The following is a 22,866-nucleotide window of genomic DNA, read 5'->3' on the forward strand; positions in this document are numbered from 1 at the left end:
AGAAAGTATAGTACTTAGGAAATTTCTAACTTGTAAATATCTAAAAAAATGTATTCTTGATAAGTTATATTTATTAGATAATTGTTCAAAAGACATAAGGGAACCATCTAAAAATAAATCCAAAAACCGTAAAATACCCTTAGTCTTCCAAGTTTGAAAAGCGCGATCCGTAAAAGAGGGAGGAAAAAATATGTTACCTAAAATAGGAATCGCTAACCCGAATTGATTAAGATCAAAAAATTTTCTGAATTGAAACCAAATGCGCAAAGCATATTTAACTATCGGGTTAGAGACCTGCTTAAGGCGTTTCGAATCAAAAGGAAGAGGGGAACCTAAAATAGAACCAAGTGTATAACCCTGAACAGATTGTAATTCCAATGCTACCCATTTAGGAATAGATAGTATGTCCCGGTCAAGTAACCAAAATTTCATATGTCGAATATTAATAGCCCAATAATAAAATCTAAAGTTAGGTAATGCTAAACCTCCATCTCTCTTAGCTTTCTGTAAATGTATTTTACCCAGTCTCGGATTCTTATTCTGCCAAATAAATGAAGAAATTTTAGAGTCAACTTTATCAAAAAAAGATTTAGGAACGAAAATTGGTAATGCCTGAAACACATATAAAAATTTTGGCAAAAAAAAGATCTTAACTGCATTAATACGACCAATCAAAGTTAAATATAAGGGAAACCATTTAGATGAAAGTTGAGTAATATGGTCTATTAATGGTAAAAAGTTAGTCTTAAATAAATCTTTATGTTTACAAGTAATTTTAATCCCAAGATATGAAAAGTAATTATTAATCAATTTAAATGGAAATTTATAATATAAGGGAAGATGTTTATTAATCGGAAAAAGTTCACTCTTACTAAGATTTAATTTATAACCTGAGAAAAGACCAAATTGTGCTAATAACTCTAAAACAGCAGGAATGGATCTCTCAGGATTAGAAATATATAAAAGTAAATCATCAGCATAGAGTGATAATTTATGGGACTTTAATCCCCGAGTTATCCCAGTAATATTTGAAGATTCTCGAATAGCAATTGCAAGACGTTCTAATGCAATATCAAATAATAGGGGACTAAGAGGACAGCCTTGTCGAGTACCACGAAAGAGAGGAAAAAAAGGTGAGTTTAAAGAGTTAGTACGAACCGAGGCTACAGGGGAGTGATATAACAGTTTAATCCAGGATATAAATTTCAAGCTAAAATTAAACATTTCAAGCACCCTAAATAAATAAGGCCATTCTACTCTATCAAAAGCTTTCTCGGCATCTAAAGAAATAACACACTCAGGAACATTTTGTGAGGGAGTATAAACGATATTTAACAATGTACGAATATTATAAAAAGAGTAACGACCTTTAATAAAACCCGTTTGGTCTTCCGAAATAATAGAAGGAAGTACTTTTTCTAGTCTATTTGCTAATAACTTAGAAAAAACTTTAGAATCAACATTTAATAAAGATATTGGTCTATAAGATGCACATTGAGCAGGGTCTTTATCCTTCTTTAGTATTAAAGAAATTGATGCTCTATTAAAAGATTCCGGAAGTTTACCAAGTTTCAAAGAAGCCTCAAAAACCTTATAGAGCCAAGGAATCAATAAAGAAGCAAAACATTTATAAAATTCAACGGTAAACCCATCAGGGCCAGGAGCTTTCCCCAGATTCATAGAAAAAATAACATTCTTAATCTCATCCATTGTAATGGAAGTATCTAATAAAGAAGACATATCCTGTGAAATCTGAGGGAAGTCTAACTTATCTAAAAAATCATTCATATATTTAGAATCTCGAGGAGACTCTGATTGATATAAAGAAGAATAAAAATCACAAAAGGTTTGATTAATTCCCACATGATCCAATATCAATCGATCATTTTGGTTATAAATCTGATTGATTTGAGATTTAACATAATTAGATTTCAATTGATTAGCCAGCAGCTTGCCAATTTTATCACTGTGAACATAAAAATCACTTCTTGTTTTCTTTAATTGGTTTACAATCGAGGATGAGAGTAGTAAACTGTGTTCCATTTGAAGTTCAGTTCTTTGTTTGTATAGCTCCTCAGAAGGAGCCATAACATATTTCTTATCAATTTCTTTAATCTTGTCCACAATTGCCATCTCCTCCTGCTTCTGTTTCTTCCTCAAAGCAACGGAATCCGAAATAATCTGACCCCGAATATAGGCTTTAAAAGTGTCCCAAAGAGTGTTAACCGAAATATCTTCTGTATGGTTAATTGTAAAAAAAAGCTCAATCTGTTCATTCATAAAATTAACAAAGTCCGAGTCCTGAAGCAACAGCGAATTAAAACGCCATTGTCTATTGTTTGGTATATTGGCCATAATTTTAATAGAAAGCTTAAGTGGAGCATGATCCGAAATGGTTATAGAATCATAATCACATTTAATCACTGAAGGAATGAGACGAGAATCAATGAAAAAATAATCAATTCTTGAATAGGAATGATGAACATGTGAAAAGAAGGAAAAATCTTTTTCCTGAGGATGCAGAAAACGCCAAATGTCCGTCGACCCAGAATCAGAAAGGAAAAAATTAATCAAATTTGCAGATTTATTAGGTAAAGTCCGTAAAGGAGCCGAACGGTCCAAAGCTGGAGATAAACAGGTATTAAGATCTCCGTCCCAAATCAATGAAAACTCGTTCAAATTCGGAAACTGATCAAACAATGATTTATAAAATTCCGGACAATCCATATTAGGAGCATAAACATTAACCAAAACTACTTTTTTATTAAATAGTAAACCACTAACCAATAAAAATCTACCATTCGGATCAGAGATAATATCCTGTTGTATAAAAGTAACTGAGGAATCTATAAAAATAGAGACGCCTCGAATCTTAGCATTGGAGTTCGAATGAAATTGTTGCCCTTCCAGAATTTGAAAAAACGTAGTCTGTCCCCCCTCCGTACATGGGTCTCTTGTAAAAATAAAATTTGTGCTTTAAGTCTCCGGAACACTTTAAAAACTTTTTTCCTTTTAATAGGATGATTAAGACCATTAGTATTCCAGGAGACAAAATTAATAATAGACTCCATAAATCCTAAAGTCAACCCACAACAAGGAGGATTGACAATAGGCGCGACCCACAAACCCGGAGAGGAAACAGAACATACAAAAGATACCGGGGAAAAGGACGCAACCAGTACTTCAATAATGTATATAGCCCAAAGAGAAACAAACTAAAACGTGAAGCCCCTCCCACCACCCCCCACCCCAAGACCCCAAGGCAAAATCTAAAGCAGACCCGCCAGAAAGAAGCAAGCGCTAAAACTACCCCCATGACTTCCGGTATACGATCCCTAAAAAAAAGGTATAAATATGAAAAGGATCAGCTAATTGTAAAACAGTAAAAAAATAAGTAAAAAAAAAGTTAGTTCAATTAAAATACACACAGAACAGAACAAAAGCCGGAAAATATATATTAAAAAAAAAACCACAATAAACCTCAAACTCATGAATAGACACAGCAACAAAAAAAATAGGATTATTAACATAAAGTGATTATAAAAAGCAAAACAGAATAAAATTTAAAAAAAAACTACAAAATTTAAGGCCGCACAGGAAATACGTAAGATGACAAAAGGGAAGTAACCACCCAGAATCCCCTGGGAAAAGAAAGAAATGACACAGTTAAAAAGAAAGTTTAGCAGCCATATTAAGAAATCAAAAGTAAACTTTTCTGCCCAAATAGGGCACAGAAAAGTTAAAACCAACCAATTCACAGCCTCCGATCAACGGAGATAATTAAAAAAAGGCAATTAAGATGTTGAAGATGAAAGTTAATCCAGATAACTCTGGGCATCCGATGGAGAATCAAAAAAACGAAGGGCTCCATCTAACATGCGAATCCTTAGACGTGCAGGGTACAGCAGCGCTGGTCTTAAATCCATCTTATAGAATTCCGACATCACGGATCTGTAACGGACCCGTTGGTCCCAGATTGGTTTACTGAAATCTTCCACGAATCGGAACTTAAGATCCGAAAAATCAATGAAACCTTTAGATCGAGCGAATCGAAACAGTTTCTCCTTGTCTTGAAAATAATGAAAACGTAAAATAACATGCCTAGGTCTTATAAATTTGCTGACGATACAACCATTGTTGGTAGAATCTCAGGTGATGATGACAGGGCGTACAGGAGTCAGATATGCCAACTAGTGGAGTGGGTGCCGCAGCAACAACCTGGCACTCAACGTTAGTAAGACAGAAGAGCTGATTGTGGTCTTCAGGAAGAGTAAGACAAAGGAACACATACCAATCCTCAGAGGGATCAGAAGTGGAGAGAGTGAGCAGCTTCAAGGGTGTCACGATCGCTGAGGATCTAACCTGGTCCGAATATATTGATGGCAAGACAGTGGCTATACTTCATTAGGAGTTTGGAGAGATTTGGCATGTCAACGAATACACTCAAACTTCTATAGTTGTATCATGGAGAGCATTCTGACAAGCTGCATCACTGTGTGGTATGGAGGGGCTAAAGAACAGGACCGAAAGAAGCTGAAGGATGTTGTAAACTTAGTCAGCTCCATCTTGGGTACTAGCCTACAAAGTACCCAGGTCATCTTTAGGAAGCAGTATCTCAGAAAGGCAGTGTCCATTATTAAGAACCTCCAGCACCCAGGGCATGCCCTTTTCTCACTGTTACCATCAGGCAGGAGATACAGAAGCCCGAAGGCATAGACTCAGTGATTCAGGAACAGCTTCTTCCCCTCTGCCATCCGATTCCTAAATGGACATTGAATCTTTGGACACTACTTCACTTTTTTTTTAATATACAATATTTCTGTTTTTGCACTTTTTAAAATCTGTTCAATATACGTAATTGATTTACCTTTTTTGTTTATTATTTTTTATTCTCTGCTAGATTAGGTATTACATTGAACTGCTGTTGCTAAGTTAACAAATTTCACATCACATGCCTGTGATAATAAATCGGATTCTGATTCTGAACATTGTTCCGAAGGTGTTGTAGAACATCCAGGTGGTCTTTTGCAAACTTGAGATGTTCAGCAATGTTTTTTTTGGACAGCAGTGGTTTCTTCCTTGGTGTCCTTCCATGAACACCATTCTTGTTTAGTGTTTTTCTTATTATGGATGACACATGAACAGAGACTCTAACAAGGATTGGAGATTGCACTTTGTGCTCTTGGTGTGATCTTTGCAGGATGCTCACTCCCAGGGAAAGTAGCAACAGTACTGAGTTTCCTCTATTTGTAGACAATTTCTCTTACTGTGGACTGATGAACACTCCAGTCTTTAGAAATGCTTTTGTAGCTTTTTCCAATTCATGCATCTCCACAATTCTTCTTCTGAAGTCCTCGTGATCAAGGCATAATGCACATCAACTGATCTTTCTTGAGAAAAGCAGGCTCTGTCAGTAACCTGAATAGAACAGGGCACCTCTACAACCCCACACACAACTCCAATCTTATCTCATTGTTTGGAACAGCTGGCTCCAAATGGTTTTTGTAGATGACCTGACCCCAGAATCCACTTACTTTTTTGAACCTAGACTGTGATTGTTTAAATGATTAGAAGTGGTACAATGGTCTGTGTGTTATTAGTTTGGGCAGATTGTGTTTGTCTATTATTGTGACTTGCATGAAGATCAGTCCACATTTTGTGAGTAACTAATGCAAAAAACTAGGTTATTGCAAAGAGTTCACAAACTTTTTCTTGCAACTGTAAGTGGAGTCCATATATAGCTATACAATTCTATAATTTTTAATGCTATTCAAAGAACATTTATTTAACAGCCATCAATTTTGAGGCACAACTAAGTTTGCATCACTGCAATGTACAGAGCAGAATAAAATTCTCATCTTAAAATTATGCATTCTAAAATCTTATGCTGTCCATTCAGAAGTGAAATATCCTGAAAAAAAACAACTGCATATGCTGCAGAGATTTAAAAAAACAGAAAATGGTGGAAATACGCAATAGGTCAGGCTGCATGCGATATTAATTTGCTTTGGGTTTTACTTCATAGGCTAAACTTTCTGAACTTTTGAAATATGCACAGCTTTGTGATGTCTAATTTTAAAATTACAAATAAAACCTTTCTTACCAGTGGTTAAGTGCCCAATGTCTTGAGCAAATAAATTAAATCCAAGGCTCAGTTTCTCACCTGTCTTGTCTATCTCATACAGGTAAAAACAATCAGGACCCTTGGCCTGAAGCAGGGGAGAGGAAATTCTTTTCATGACGTCTTCTATATCTAATGATTACAAAATTTTAGGACCAGATTTATCAAAGTGCTGTCACAGGAAATCTGATAGGATACTCAAAGGAATGAGGAACCAGGCAGGAATTAACATGCTTTGACAGACAAAAAATTGAATCACTTTTAACATGCATGGCTCAAGGCCACACAGCACAGCACACCTTTTCATTAAACTGCTGAACCATAATTAAAAGGAGGCCAACAGAAAGTCTTGAAGGATCTTTAAAATAAAAGTTTACATGTAAGGTAGGAGGGACTAAAAACTCCAAACTAGAGACCACGAACTTGAAAAGGTAATGCAACGAAATGAATTCAAAATGCATGGTTCAAGATGTAGCTGAGATAAACTGCACACACATTTAAAGAAAGCCAGATACCTGAATGAAGAATCTACAGATACAAGGAAATAGAATAAAATGAAGGGAGGGGTGGGGCAAAGGCAAATAAAGAATGGACAATTAGAGGATCTTCTCTACCTATAGACTCAATGTAACAAGTACTCCGAGGAAAGGATAGAAAGTTTGACAAAGTCTCACAACTGAAAGTTAATAGATTTCATGCAATCACTATTAGTAATTTCTTTATATTCTCAACTATAACCCCAAAATGGAGCTCAGACAGATTTAAATGGATTAGCTCCCTGTATAGAAATATCACTTAACAATTAGTTTCCTTTTTGGGAACTTCTATGGAAAACAATATGTCACATTACAGTAAGTCTCTGATAATGCACTCTGATTATTTGACATATCTGTTGGTTTCGCACCAGTTCACCGGGTGATTCTTCCCGGGGACTCTTGAAAGACACCAGGGCCCTCTTTCCACCACTGTGTAATGTCTAACCAAAGAATTATAAATGTTTTGGGCTAGTAATCCAGAAGTATCTGACCATCCAGCATCAAAGTCTTGCATGCACCAGATTATCCTTGGAAAATGAAGTGGAACTTCACTGAAACATTTCCAAATCACCAATAGTTAAAATCATGAGGAAATTGCATTAAGCCAGTTTGTAGATTCTATAGATTACTGAGTGATTTGATTAAGCTATTTAATATTTTGAAATGAATTGATAAAAGATAAGGAGAGAGAACAAAAACATTGTGCTGCCAGAGGAAACTAGGACAAGCAGACGTGACAATCACAGCTAGCTCATTCAGGAGAGGAAAGAAACACATCCAGATGAAAAAAGCAACACAAGGATGGCACCCTCACTAAAAAAAGCACAACTTAATAATTTTAGAATTACAGATAGGCTTTTAATGACCAAATGATAGTAAAATATGAACACAGTTTTGATACAGATTACACACAATCTACCTTAATGGGAGAAAAGATCCCATTAAAGATACTGAAACTGTCAACATTAATAAGCAACTACTTACTTTTGGTGTCCACTCTCCTCACCCATCAGTTCCATCTTCAGTCCTCTACTTTTTCCCTCTATCACATACTAATTTTTCACTTCACCCACCACTTTTCCACTGACCTGGCTTCATCCATCTCCTTCCACCTTGTACTCCTTCCCCTCCACACATCTTCTTAATAGTGGCTTCTTCCCCCTTCCTTCCCAGTCCTGATGAAGAGTCTCAGCCCAAAATCTTGACTGTTTATTCCTCTCCATAGATACTGCCTGACCTGCCGAGTTGCTCCACCATTTTGTAGTGAAGTAAATAAGCAAGCACAACTGATTAATGAATGAACCTGTATAGATTGCGAAATTAGGTTGCAGTGTTTTGGGTAAGCTCAAGTGAGAGTCCTGCCATGAAGTTATTAGAACAGTTGTGTTTAAAAGCAATAGAAGTATTGATGGGAGTATCAAGGGTGGACACCGGTGTGGAAGACGAACATATAGTCAAAAGCTTAGATCCAGGTCAAGATTGCACACCACCAGTTGATGAAGCAAGCTCAGGGTTGGAGCTTAGAGTTGATCAAAGTTAACCAATTTCGAATTACAGATACAGTACTTAAGAATTTCTGGTCAGTTGGATAATCCTCCTGACCAAAAGAAAAGAGAGATTAGGAGAAATAACACTGAGATGGAGCAGTGACTAATCCAACAGTGTTTTCTGATGTCAGTGAGGATCTGTATGTCCATAAAGTGACACCAGGCACAGGAGTGTCTGTTAGAGATAGGGCGTGTCTGGAGGGGTGGGTTAGAAATATCGTGGAGAGCCTTCTCCCTGGTTGTACCACCACCTAGTGTGGAGGCTCAATGCACAGGATTGAAGGAGGTTGCACAGGGTTATGAACTCAGCCAGCTCCATCACAGGCACAAGCCTCCCCACCAAAGACATCTTCAAGGTGGTAGCATCCATCATTTCAAAACATCACTGTCTAGGACACATCTCCTTCTCAGTACTAGCATCAGAAATGGCATAAGACCCACAGTCAATGCTTTAGGAACAGATTCCAAAGGTTCTATTCTTATCAAAGCCTGTATCCATATACAAGTCTGAAATTTGTCTTCTCCAGATAGCCACCAAACAAAGAAGGAACATGAAAGTCATTCATAAACATCAAACCCACCCAACCCATACAAAAAAAAAACGGCATCCCAATCATCATCCACCCAAATCCCAGCACAAAACAGAACTAGGAATATAAATCCCGAAAAAAACACCTTCCCGGAAAAAAACAAACACAACAAAACATCAACTCCCAAACACCCTCCCCTTGCACAACAAAATGGAAAAAGAACTGGCAATAAAACAAATATAAAAAACATGTCTGAAAAATTCCACAGTCCATAAACACAATGGTCCAATCCATAAATGCTGAACCACGATACCATCCTCCAATATCACCGACATTCATCGAAAGAGGGCGACACCACACGAGGCAGAGCGGTCTACCTGCCAGCCAAAGCAAACCACACAGCAATGGGCCACTCACAGATTCCTTGTCTGGCAGTGATCAAAAGGCAGGCAGGCAGTGAACTCTCTCTCACTTTCCGCATTCGCCTTGATGTCTCAATCTTCCTTGGCGTTTAATCGGCAATTACTGGACGCTTTAACTGGCGAAATGGGTGTCGAACATCAGCTCACTCCGTCTCAAAGTTTCTTCGCATCGAGGCCATCCAAGTACATACTCACTTCCCAGAATCTTCTCGGAAACAGCAAAGCGCTGGATCACTCAAACAATCTCCAAACAGCAAATTGCATACTCTAACAGTTCCAGAAATACACTTAAGGTGAAAAACAGACATAAAAAGTAAAAACACATTTTCATGAGCTATCTGGAAGATGTCAACCGAGGGAGTGTGGTACACTGGCACCATCTTGCCCCAAAGTTTTGAAGTCTATGAACACCACCTCGCTACTCTTATTTTTACAGGTTTTTTTTGTAATGTAGGGTAACTTTGTGCGCCTTGCACAGACTGCATTGCTGCCACAGAACAACAAATTTCACAACATACATCAGTGATAGTAAACTTGATTCTGATTCTCAACATCTTGGAGTTTGTTTGTAACCGGAACAAACTCCGAAATATGAATTTAACAAGCTTGATTCACTCAAGTGAATATTAACCTTGAGAAGTTAAAACACAATTTGTTCTCACAGCTTTTTTCTTGTGGCCATCTTTAACAAATAATGTTTGAATTACTGCCAGTTTGGGGATCAGTAGAACATAAAACAAATAATCATTTTTTCTACTGCTTGAGAAAATACTTTGTCAGTTGGGTTATGCATTTTTGATTGTCAGGTGTGCTGTTCAAATATATGGATAGAAAATACCAGCATCTAAATCCAGTGGTTCATTTTTCTTTTAACCAGTGAAAGGGTAGTCAACAATTAATATGATTACACTCCAATCAAAATATTAAGGCCAATTTATGTCAGGCTACAGAGCATTAAGCATCCTTTATTATCAACCACAAGTTCTTCTCAGTTTTTAGGTTTGTGAACAATTGGTTAAAGTGTGTAATATTTATTTGAATATGAAATCAGGCACAACCCCACAGAATTGAATGTAAGACAACATGGTGCAATTTAAGAATAGGACAACACATTTTTCTAGATTTGTTAAAATATCAGAATTGCGTCAGAAGGTGAAAATGATGGCATTAGACATCTGAACAAATTTGCAGGTAATGTTTCGAGATTACTTAATATACAACTACTCCACTTCAAAAAAGGTGTCAAGTGCAATCCTCTATTAGTAACCTTCTTTTGAGGAAGCAACCTTTCCAGTATGCAATAAAAGCACATTGTTATGCATGCATGTAACCTAGCAGAAAGACAGCTAGAAATTCACATGAAGTATTGCAACACGCATTCGATTGCGAGTTGCTACAATCCAGTATCACAGTTTTAAAAGCATCAATAAGAGCTCTTAAAAGTTTGAACCGGAATGGATCAAGTGCCTGACTGCCATTAGCTACCCTTTTACCACAAACACATTCATTGGGAAAATGGTTCTTTTTCAAAAATAAAAATTAAAGTAACTGTGACGGGGTCCTGAATTACCCTATAAACCATGCTCAATTACCCCTATGAACTGTGCTTTTGAAGCACGCGAGAGACAGCGACGAAGACTAACTGTTGGACTGTCACTTTAAGGCACTGGAAGTAACTTTTGGATTTCTGCTGAGTTGGAGACGGCACCGAGCAGCTCATAAGTTGCTATGGTGACCAAAGGCGGCATTATTTAATGGACAATTGATGTTATGATTTTCTCGGCAGCGTGTTGATACTTCTCAAGGACATGGCATGCTTGTACATTTCTTAAATAGACAAAGGAAGGAGGAGTTATTTGAGTGGCAGTTGATGCTTAGTACGGTGAGATAAATAGAAGGTCAGATGATATAGACCTCAGACACATGTTTGGACACTGAATGAGCTTCGTTGTGCCCGCAGAAAAAGTGGGTTTTGGAGGATCGATCAGTGGCTCTTGCAGTGAAAAGGAAAGGGGTTGACTGGTGGGGAGTTGTCCATGTGTCCACCCTCACTTGGGTGATAGCTCCACCACAGAAAAAACTTTGTTGTGGTCACAGTCGGTGACTTTTAAAGGATTTCGAAGGACAACGAGAAGATCGACAGCGTCAGCTCACCTGAAGACTCAAATCTCTCTCTCCATCACTACTCAACTCAATACCACGAACCGAACTTTACTCATCATCATAAGACTGTATCTTTTTATGCCTGGACTTGAAGAAGCTTGATTTTCATATATATTCCACACTTACTTTTATATAATCATTGCTAACCTGTTTGATTTATCTACATTTATATTACTGTATTGCGTAGTTACTAATATTATTAGGTAATAGCAATACTGGACTCCAAAGTGTTTTCCATTTCTGTTGGTTCTTTATTCCCTTCACAGGGTATGTGACATAACCAACAAAACAAAGATTATGCTCAACATATGCCTATGTCCCTCACCCCTGGCTTCAATTCAATTTAGTGGAGTACTCCAATTCTCCATATTATAAAATTATTTTATCTATAAATTATCACCATCAGCAACTTAGGCTGAAGTATTTTCCCCTCTATTCCTTCACTGTCCAACTGAGGCAATAGTCGGATTAGGTTAGAATCAGGAAAAATGCAACAAAGAAAAGCAACCAACTGCTAAATTTCATAGGTACAGAGAATATAAACTGGAATCGAGAAAGATCAGCATTAACACCTGTATTGCACTCAGCAAGAAAGGAAAATTAAAGCTGGACTTCTTGAAGTTGATTTCGGAGATATACTGATCATACATTCATCATGCTACATTTGCAAAATATGTGTACAATAACAATCTTACTTTATGCTTCAGTATTAACAAATTTAGCCTTAAGTATGGTCTTAGTTCTAAGTTTTAATAATGAAGTCCAAAATTTTAGAATCACAAAGATTAAAGCACACTGCCTCAAATAGTTAACTACATCTAGTTACTTACAAATGAAACAGCAACAATAAGTTGCTGACAGTCCATTCACAAGTAACTTGTCCATAAATCACTTTTGTTAGAATATATTCAATATGATAACCATACCTAGTAGCATCAAAAGCACACAAAACTGATAAAAGTACAATTTCTGGTGTGGACAGAGTTCTATCATTCATAGAAATGAATGTACGCTGGACTTTTGAATTTACTTATATTATGAGAGCTCATTCATATAGAATGGTGTACACATACTGCATATGCGCAAGGTAGTGTCGTGGGAAGCATAAAGCTATTATAGCATCACTGACCCAGGTTCAATTGCACTGCTGTCCAGAAAGAGCCTGTTTGTTTGCCCTGTGAATGCATGGGTTTTCTCTCAGTCCTCTGGTTTCTTCCCATAGTCCAAAGACATACAGGTTAGTAGATTAATTGGTTACATGGGTAAAATTGGGCGGCACAGGCTCATTGAGGGCACACGAGCATGTTACCGTGCTACAACTCTAAACAAATATAAAAAAAAAGTTAGGTATTGGCAACCCAAGAACAACCTATCAAATTTTGATAAATTGCTTTCAGTAAATGAACTATACCTACTGAATGCTTCGGGGAAAAAACACTTAAAGCAATTGCAACCATATTCAAGCAGAAGTACTGCCTAGGTGATCCATCAAAGTTTCCTTCCAAGTTCTTAGTCTTAACTGTGCATTTTCACAGTTTATCATCTATGCTCTACTTGATCTTTCAGTGATCCTGTTTATAGTCACTATTCTATTTATGCCCACAGGAAAAAGATTCTCAGGGTTCTATGTCGTGACATGTATGTACTGTGATAATAAATTTACTTTGAACAATTTTGATACAATACATACGACACCAAAATTTTAAGAGCTCTATATACTACAACACCAATGTAACCATCACTGCCAAAGCACTGAAACCCTACGCTCCAAGATCTTGCACCTTCTACTGCCAAGCTGCCCCAATATACTTACAAGGTGGAATATTGTCCAGTTATATCCCACCTGCAAAAAGCAGGACAAATTGTATTCAATCCACTCTCAAATCTGTGATCATGGAAAATGTCATTGACAACACTACTAATTGGCACTCATCAGATTGGGTTTTGTCAGGACCACCTGACGGACTCAGTCTAACCTGCATCAAAGCGTGAAGTGAAGTGAACTACCCTTGATATCAAGGGTAATTGATATTGTTGCAACTGGCCAGTTGCAACATCGAGGGACCCTGAAGTTACAGTCAATGGAAAACACTCCACAATTTGAAGCCCTACCTCCTATAAAGGAATTAAGAGATTAATTATTCTGGATCAAGTTCCTCAGGGCATCATCCCAAACTTTGCCTTTGTCCCTTACGGTCAGAAGTAGGAATGCTTGCTGTCCAATAGTTCAATTTTATTTGCAACTCTTCAGAAAATGAAGCAGTACTTAGCTGCATGAAGCAAGACCTGGTTAATATGGAGTCATACACAAGTAAGTGGAAAGCAACATTCATCCACGAAGTGCCACGCAATGATCACCAACAATATGGTCAGTGCCAAAATGGGATAGGCCACTTTAATGAAAGTTAAGTCCTTCACCATCAACACTGAACAGGAACTTAACTGCATCAGTGATTTAAGTAGCAAAATAGGATATCCTGCTGCAGGAGACACCTTCCGACACAAGGCCTTTCCACAATTCACAAGGTAGAAATCAGGAATGAAATTAAACTCTCCAGGTGTTTGGATAAGTGCACATCCATCAACATTTAAGCAAATCAACACTATCTAGACAAAGCAACCCATATGAGTAGATCCCATTTAATAAACATACATTCTCAGCATAATTTTTGGTCTACAGCCAAGTGGAATATTACCTACAAAGTGGTACAATTACTACTAAGACTATTCCATCACCAGCTTGCAAAGCTACAATCTTTTATCACCAAGAAGACAAAAGTCAACAAGGACATGAGATCATTTTCACTGCCAAGTTGCACACTATCATGACTTCAAAACATGTCACCAGTCCTTCATCATCACTGGGTCTAAGTATTACAGCTCCCTGCCCAATAACATTGTTAAGAGTATCTTCATGAGAAGGAACATAGCAACTTAAACATCATTATTTCTCAGTGGCAAATGAGGATAGTAATATAATGCAGGTCATGCCAGCACTGCTTGCATCCCAAAAAATTATCTCCTTGCCAAAGACAGTGGACTTATTCCTTTAACAAACAAGAGAAAATCTGCAGATGCTGGAATCCAAACAAAATGCAGGAGGAACTCTGCAGGCTAGGCAGCATCTATGGAAAAGAGTAAACAGTAGGTGCTTCAGGCCAAGGCCCTTCATCAGAACAGGAGAAAAAAAAGACAAGAAGTCAGAGTTAGAAGGTGGGGGAGGGAAGGAAGATATACAAGATAGGAAGTGATAGGTGAAACTGAGGGGGGAGGTCAATTAGTGAAAGAGATAATAGGCTGAAGAAAGGGGAATCTGATAGGAGGTGACAAGACCATGGAAGAAAGGGAAGGGGGAGGAGAACCAAAGGGAGGTGATGGGCAGGTAAGGAGACAAGGTGAGAGAGGGAAATGAAAATGGGAAATGGTGGTAGCATTACCAGAAGTTCAAGAAATCCATGTTAATGCTATCAGTTTGGAGGCTAGCCAGACAGAATACAAGGTGTTTCTCCACCCATGGACTGGCACGTCAGAATGGAATGGGAAGTAGAATTGAAATGGGTGGCACCAGGAGAACCCGCTTTTTCTGGCAAACAAGCGTATGTGCTGGGAGCAGCGGTCTTCCACTCTACGTCAGGTCTCACAGATATATAGGAGACCACACCGGGAGCACTGGATATAGTAGGTGACCCCAACAGACTCATATATGAAGTGTCACCTCACCTGGAAGAACTATATGGGGCCCTGAATGGTACTGACAGGGGAGATACAGGGGCAGGTGCAGCACTTTTGCAAGGAAAATTGCCAGGAGGGAGATCAGTGGGAAGGAACAAATGCACAAGGAAGTCAAGTAGGAAGTGATCCCTGTGGAAAGCAGAAAGTCAGAAAGTGTGTGTGTGGGGGGGGGGTGGCGGGGAGACAGAAGATGTGTTTGGTGATGGGATCCTTTTGGAGATAGCGGAAGTTAAAGAGAATAATTCCTTACTGGTCAATCGAGCATTTTAAATTTTATGAGAATGAGAAAGAACACATGAAAGTTTTCCACTTGTTTTATAAAACAAAGTCACTCTACAGATCAGATTGCTATCCCATTACTCAGTTCAAAGCTTAAAGTTGTGACAATGCAGTTGTTTTTCTTACATTCAATTGCCAGTTCAGTGAATTGATTCATATTAGTAACATAACAGTCCATATTAGCAAAAGGCAAATTAAAATTAAACCTAGATTATGCAGAGTATGAGGCTTACTGACTCATCTAGAATATGGAATCCCAAAACTTGTTTAGAGATGACCTTTGTCATGTTGCAACACTGGCTTTATAGCAACTTTAAAACCGGAAGGACCAGTTTACCCAATGTATCCGATTTGGTTAGGACAAACCTTTGAACTCTGGGCACACCTTACCACAAGAGGAAAAAAAAACACAGCAACAGATCTCATCCAGATTTAAGAGCGAGCTTGTCCCAGTCCAATCAGAGTAATCAATCTGCACACCACTGTCCTTTTCTAGCCTCAAGTACATCTGTGGCAACCTTTACAGGCTGCCCCATCACCTCATTAGATTGTGTTGCAAATGACACATTTCACAGTGTTTCAATGCACGTGATAAATAACTGAATCTGAAGTATTGCATATTACTACAATTTTAAGGAGACTGTTCATCATATTCATAGCATAATTTCCTGCAGCAATTAAGAATCAAAACTACACAAAGTAAATTATGAAATTGATAATGGCAAGTAGAAATCAAATCACCAATAAATCTATTGTATTTACCATCATACACAATGCAATGTGAAGCATTCCAAAAGTAACGACAACACACCTTGAAATATTTTCACTTCTTTCACCCATCTGTCAACATCATCTTGCCTTACACTAGTTTTTTCTGCCACATTCTTTACATATAAAGGAGCTCAATTCCTTCTTCATCTTGAGGCTTCCAGTAGTGGTCATTAAGTACAAAGGTGCATTCTAACCTTAATCATTCACCCCAGTTCTAACAATATGCTTCTCGCTACACAAATCTGATAATTTCATGGCACAGTTAGGAAGAATAAATCATTTTTGTTTTCTCATGATGAAACAGTTCCACTGAAATAACATCCTACTACCTGTAAAAGATTAGATGTATCTTCATGAAATGAAGATCTGTGATGAGTACAAATATAATCCAAATAACTACTGGAATGTCAGCATATGGATGACAGGTTCTAGACTGTGGTAACCTTTCCTGAAGAAAAGGTTAACGATGCTTAAAGGATTGGATCTAGTGATCACTCTTCCAAAGTACATTTATGAATAATGACATTTTAAGTAAAATCTACTTTTGATCTATACCGAGCAACATGTTAGGTGCATGAAGGAGCTGGAATCACTAACGGAAAATAATTAACTCAGGATAACAATGCCCAAATCCCAGTGTCTTTCTGGCATTTCTCCCACACAAACACAAGAGATCCTGCAGATCCTGGAAATCCAGAGCAAGACACAAAATGCTGGCGGAATCAACAGCAGCATCTATGGAAATGAACAGTCGACATTTTGGGCCCAGGCACTTCATCAGGACTGGAAAGAGGAGGGAGGAAGCCAGAATAAGGTTGGGGGGTGGGGGGGTAGAAGTAAGAAACTGGGTGGTGGGAAGCGGAAATGGCAAAGGGCTTGAAAAGAAAGCATCTGATAGGAGAGGAGAGCAAATCATGGGAGAAAAGGAAGGAGGGGCATTAGGGGGAGGTGATATGGGCAGGTGAGAAGAGGTAAGAGGCCAGAGTGGGGAAATGGTAAGGGGGGGGAAGGGGGGACTACTGTTCATTCATTCATTCCATCAGATTGGAGGCAACCTAGATAAAATCTGATGTGTTGCTCTTCCATTCTGAGAGTTTCCTTATCGCAGCAGATGATGAGGCCATGAACCAACATGTCGGAACAGGAATCTATCTCCTGGTGATCAGGGTGAACCTCATCTGGTGCCACTCTCCCTTCCATTTCTCCCAGTATCCACTCTCCACTCCTATTAGATTCCTTCTTCTCCAGCTTTTTGCCTTTTCCACTTATCACTACATCTTACTTCATAGCTTCATACTTCATTCCCCCTCACCTTCTAGTTTGTCCTCATTCTCGCCCAACTTCTTATTTAGGCCTCTTCCTCCTTCCTTTCCAGTCCTAATGAAGGGTCTCAGCACAAAACGTTGACTGGTTGTTCATTTCCACAAACGCCGAGTTCCATCAACATTGTGTGTGTGTATCTGACATTTAACTCAGTTTAAATGATCAAAACACATCACAACTAATTCTTATTATTTGCCTATATGCAAATTGCACTTTGCATATTGCTTTTTGAAGGTGATCTCAAGTAAATATTTTTCTATGTCATATAGCACTGTGCATAAGTCTTAACTACCCTAGCTTCTTTTAAAATGTAAATTGCATTTTCGATTATTTACTTCTGTCTTCTGCATTAGCATGTCAGTAGAAAAGAGTAAATTTTAGATTTCCAAAAAAATTAAATATTATAGAATTTTTTTTTGTATTTTGAGAAAAAAAAATACCACTATCAAATAAAAACTTCAGTACTTTAGAAGTAAATAGCCCAGGACATGATTAAACAAAGATAACAGGTGCTAATGATCAATGACATAACGAACTGAAGGACTAAACTGATCAACTGAAACAGAAATGGAGGCAGAAGGAATCAAATTGGGTGAAGGTCAACCAAACTAAACAGTGAGGGTGTGGCAGATGTGACCATTTAACCTTCAAATTATCAGTTCTTACACCATGGCAAAAGTGAGCATAGCAACAAATCACAAGGTAGTCATTCTGCATCAGCAAGATCTCTCCGAAGCACAAGTTTCATAGCAGACAGGAGTTTCAAGATGTGCTGTCCAAGCTCTTCTGAATAAGTACAAACAAACAGGCAAGGTCAAGGACCAGAAACACAGTAGTCGGTCATGGAAACTGAACGCAGCAGACAAGAGATACATCACACTGACATCCCTTCTAAATAGGAAGCAGTCCAGCACTGCTATCAGCTCTAATTCACAGAAACCACTCTAACTCAAGTGCACTCCTCTACAGTCTGGAGAAGTCTTGTCAGAAGTGGTCATGCTACCAAAAAGCCATTCGTCCACAGTGAAAACAAACTCAAGAGATTTACTTGTGCACAAAAACATAAGGACTATGGTGCTGAACAATGGCAGCAAGTGGTCTGGACTAATGAGTCAAAATTTGAAATGTTTGGCTCAAACAGGAGGTAGTTTGTCCATAGTAGAACTGGAAAGCACTACATGGATGAGTGTCTGCAGCCAACAGTGAAGCATGGTAGAGGTTTGGGGCTACACTTCTGCAAATGGAATTGGTGATCTGGTCAGAATGAATGGAATCCTCAATGTTGAGAAGTGCAAGCAGATTCTCATCTATTATGCAATACTATCAAGGAGGCATCCGATGGGTCCAAACAGTGACCCCATATAGCTAAGGTCATAAGGAATTATCTTCAGTGAAAAGAATAAGGAGTTCTACAATAGATGGTTTAGCCTACACAGAGCCCTGATTCTCAACATCAGCAAGGCTGTCTACGATTACCTGGATAGACAGAAGCAAGCAAGACAGCCAAAGCAAGTTTTCCAAGATGCTTTGAACAACCTACCAGCTGATTTTCTTAAAAATCTGCAAAACAGTATACCCAAGAGTGGTTTTAAGGCAACAGGTGCTCATACTAAGTATTGATATGAATTAGCTTTGTTACTGTTTACTGCTCTTTATAGTGTTTTTGATATTAGGAACTTCTCATTTCATTATTTTTGAAAGCATCATTTTACAGATTTTTTTAATATGTGCCCAAGACTTTTGCACAGTACTGTACATGCTTATTTCCACCCACTGTATCCATGCTATTGTCAATATAAACAAATGTAATTGATACTTAAAGAACTCTTCATTTGAGCTCCATTATGAAAGTACAGTCAATGCTATTTTGTCTGAAATAAAGAGCCTATATTTGATTTAGATGTTAACACAGATCTGTTGAAATTTATCATTTCACATACAAGAGATGACAAATTACATTCTGAAGGCAAGGCTCCAGAATGCAAAGAGCTCTACTTTTTTCCTGCCCAAATGCGAAAGGGTGAGAGCTAAATTAGTAAACTTAATGTCCACATTGGTGCCTGTGGACATTTAGAATATTCCATATAGGCTACACAAAATTAAAACTGGTTTGTACAGTCTGAACTATACAGTACATAAAAAACTAAATATCAACACCGAAAGTAAACAGGAAAATACCCATTAGACCACAAGACACAGAAGCAAAATTAGGCCATTTGTCCCATCGAGTCTGCTCTGCCATTCAATCTTAGCCAATTTATATTTCCTCTCAATTCCATTCTCCTTGGCATCTCACTACAACATCTGACATCCTTACTAATCAAGAATCTATCAACCTCTGCTTTAAATGACTTGGTCTCCACAGCCACCTGTGGCAATTAATTCATTTAACCCTCTCTGGCTCAATAAATTCCTTATCTTTGTTCTAAAAATACATCCTATTCTAAGCCCATGCCCTCTGGTCCTAGACTCCTCCCACTATTTGAAACATCCTCTTCATGTTGATTCCATTTAGGCCATTCAATATTTGAAAGGTTTCAATGAGATCTTACATCATTCTTCTAACCTCCAGCAACTATAGGCCTAATGCTCCTCATACACGTTTATTCCTTCTACCAGAGTACATAACCAGACACTTCCCTACATTGTATTCAATTTGCCACTTCTTTGCTCATTCTGTTTATCTGTCCAACTCTTTCTGCAGATGCCTTGCTTCCTCAACACTAGCTGTCCCTCCACCTATCTTTGCATGATCAGCAAACTTGACCATAAAGCCATCATCATGAAAAATAGCAGAGCTTTGCAGAATAACACCAGCAGCCTACTGGAAATGGCCCCTTTTATTCCCACTATCTGCCTTCTGCCAATCATGTATCCATACCAGTATCTTTCCTATAATACCATGGGATATTTTGTTTAGCACCCTCACATGCATCAACTTGTCAATGGCCTTCAGAAAATCCGAGTAAACAGCAACCTCTGACACTTTTGTCCACCTTGTCTGTTATTTGTTCAAAAAATTCCAATAGATTTGTCAGGCAATATTTCCCCATGTTGATTTTGGCTTATTTTATCATGCGCTTCCAAAATATCCTGAAAACTCATCCTTAATAACGCCAACCCTACCAACCACAGAAGTAAGGTTAACTGGCCTATAATTTCCTGTCTTTTGGAGAGGCATTTTCAATTTTCTAGTCCTCCAGACCATTCCAGAATCTAGTGATCCTTAAAAGATCACTACTCATACTTTCCACAATCTCTTCAATTACCTCTTTCAGAACATGGTGGGGGGAGGGGGGAGAGGGTGTAGTCCAAATGACTAATTAACTATCTTCATACCTTTCAGTTTGCCAAGCATCTTTTCATCAGTAATAGTGACTACACTCCTGCTCCCAGAATAATTTTCCACTTTTTGGCATGCTGCTGCTGTCTTCCACAATGAAGACTGGTGCATAGTACTTATTCAGTTCATATAACATCTCAGCAAATTCTAATAACAAAAGTTCTGCATTACATTGGTCTACATACAGCAAAAGTAATGTGCTGGTTAAAAGCACTGAGCTGTCCAACTTGCTACGGATTAGAGACACTGAGGCTTTAAGTATAACGTTGATTCGAAGAACTACAGGTCCCTATTTGAGTACAAAAATTATAAAGACTAAAAAAAATCGAGGAAAATGGACTTTCGCCACCTAAACAAAATACAAAAAACAAAAAAAGTTCAATTTACAGACTTGCAGGCCATCAAGATGTCCACAATATTTAACTGTCCCAAAGTGTAGTTGCTTAACAAGTGGACTTGATGAACTTGAACACAGACTCAGCTGAAGTTCATCTGGTCCACATATTGACCAGAGTCCCTGAGATTCTTTTCAAAGGGATTTCTTTAACTTAGTGCCTGTATAGTGTCTCCCTCCGGATGACACCTTAGTCTGCAACTTCAGATCGGAAAGATTCCACCACGAAACCTGCCGCACTTCCTCAGCGCTGGTTTGGGCATCGAAGCTTCAGGCTCCGCCGGAATTCGGGTAGACACTTGGTGCGAGGTGCGGCTCTGCACCAAAAATCACAAATACAGCGCAACCCGGGGGCAGGCGGGCCCAACGCTGCCAAAAGTTGGACTGGGGCACTAGCAAAGCGGACGGGAATGGGCGCCGAGCCAGGTCGATACTGATTGCTGCGGATGGTGGAAGAGAATCTGCCCGAAGTCGTTGCCGCCGCCGCTGACGTGGGGCCCCAGTTGGGGCCCGCCGTCTTGTCAGTAACAGACGCGCGTTAGAACATCTACTCACGCCTTGTCCACCAGCTCTCGCATCTTCCACATGTTCAGCATCATGTCGCTCAGGCAACGGCCACGCTTTCCAGCCCCCGACGTTAGAAAACACTCGGGGGAACACAGCCACCCGCCCCCCGTCAAACTCCAGCGCTCGGACAAAGTCAGCCGACAATTGGCGGCCCAGGAGTTGCTCAACAAAAAGACAGGGCCTCGACCTGCCGGTTACCAGCCAACCTCACACGTCAGCGCGTAACGCAACGATCCAACCACCGTTCACGTCACACACACACCCACGGAACGCATGCGCCTGTTCTGCGCAGCACTCCGGGAGCTGTAGTTTATTACAGGAGCATTCATATTAAACATGCTAGGTAGCCGCCTTTAAAACTACAAGTCCCAACAACTACACGATCCCTTCAACCTTTTACTCCCATGACAGGTAGTAAGAAAACATGAAGAGCTGGTGTTGTCGGAAACTTTTATATTCGAATGTAGTTTTTGATAGCTTTTGTTTTTGTCCGAAAAAAAACATAGTATTGTTGTGTTTCGTTCACATTTTAATAGGCTGGGGCTCCCGCTTAAATTCCATTGAGAACTCACATTGATAGTTTCATAACCCCAGGGTGTCCCAAAGTGATTCACAGCCAATTACGATGTGTCGTCACGGCTGTGGTAAACGTGGCAGCCGAAGGGTTCACGTTAGGCCTCACAAATAGTATTGGTACAAATTATTTATTCTCCATTAATTGAAAATCAAATAACCACTGATACTGAAAATGTGAAGGAAAATCTGAAAACATTTAGCAGGTCAAAAGGCATCTGTGGAGAGAAAAGCGTTTTAATTGAAGATCTTTCCTCAGAACGGGGAAAGAGAGAAATGTATTTTCCATTTTGGAATATAATGTGGAAAATATGAGATTGGCTGTTTAGATTAAACATAGAAAACCATTTTAGTCATTGTAAACATTGATATTCAGAGGCTTTTAGGTGACCTTGTACATGAATCACTCAAAGTTGACGTATAGGCACAGCTCACATATCAGACAGCTGTTCAGTCTATTGGAAATAAGGTTTATGTTCTAGGCTGGCAAGACAATTTCCGCAGTTCACCAAGACTGGAGTTTTTTTCAGAAAAATTTGATAAAATTTAAACTTGCTATTACCTG

The 22,866-nt window shown here is 38.7% G+C and overlaps 1 protein-coding gene across 1 annotated transcript in view; it reads right to left on the bottom strand.

Moving 5' to 3' along the window:
• Positions 1-21,940, bottom strand: part of clint1a (clathrin interactor 1a) — a 199,601-nt gene extending 177,661 nt beyond the window's left edge. The window contains exon 1 of the mRNA XM_063053688.1: positions 21,717-21,940. Within this exon, the coding sequence (XP_062909758.1) occupies positions 21,717-21,760 (44 nt within the window). The 5' untranslated portion in view covers positions 21,761-21,940. The remainder of the gene's footprint in view (positions 1-21,716) is intronic.
• Positions 21,941-22,866: the final 926 nt, after the last annotated feature.

This window comes from Mobula hypostoma, chromosome 7 (assembly GCF_963921235.1).
Source record: "Mobula hypostoma chromosome 7, sMobHyp1.1, whole genome shotgun sequence".
NCBI classification, from domain to species: Eukaryota; Metazoa; Chordata; class Chondrichthyes; order Myliobatiformes; family Myliobatidae; genus Mobula; species Mobula hypostoma.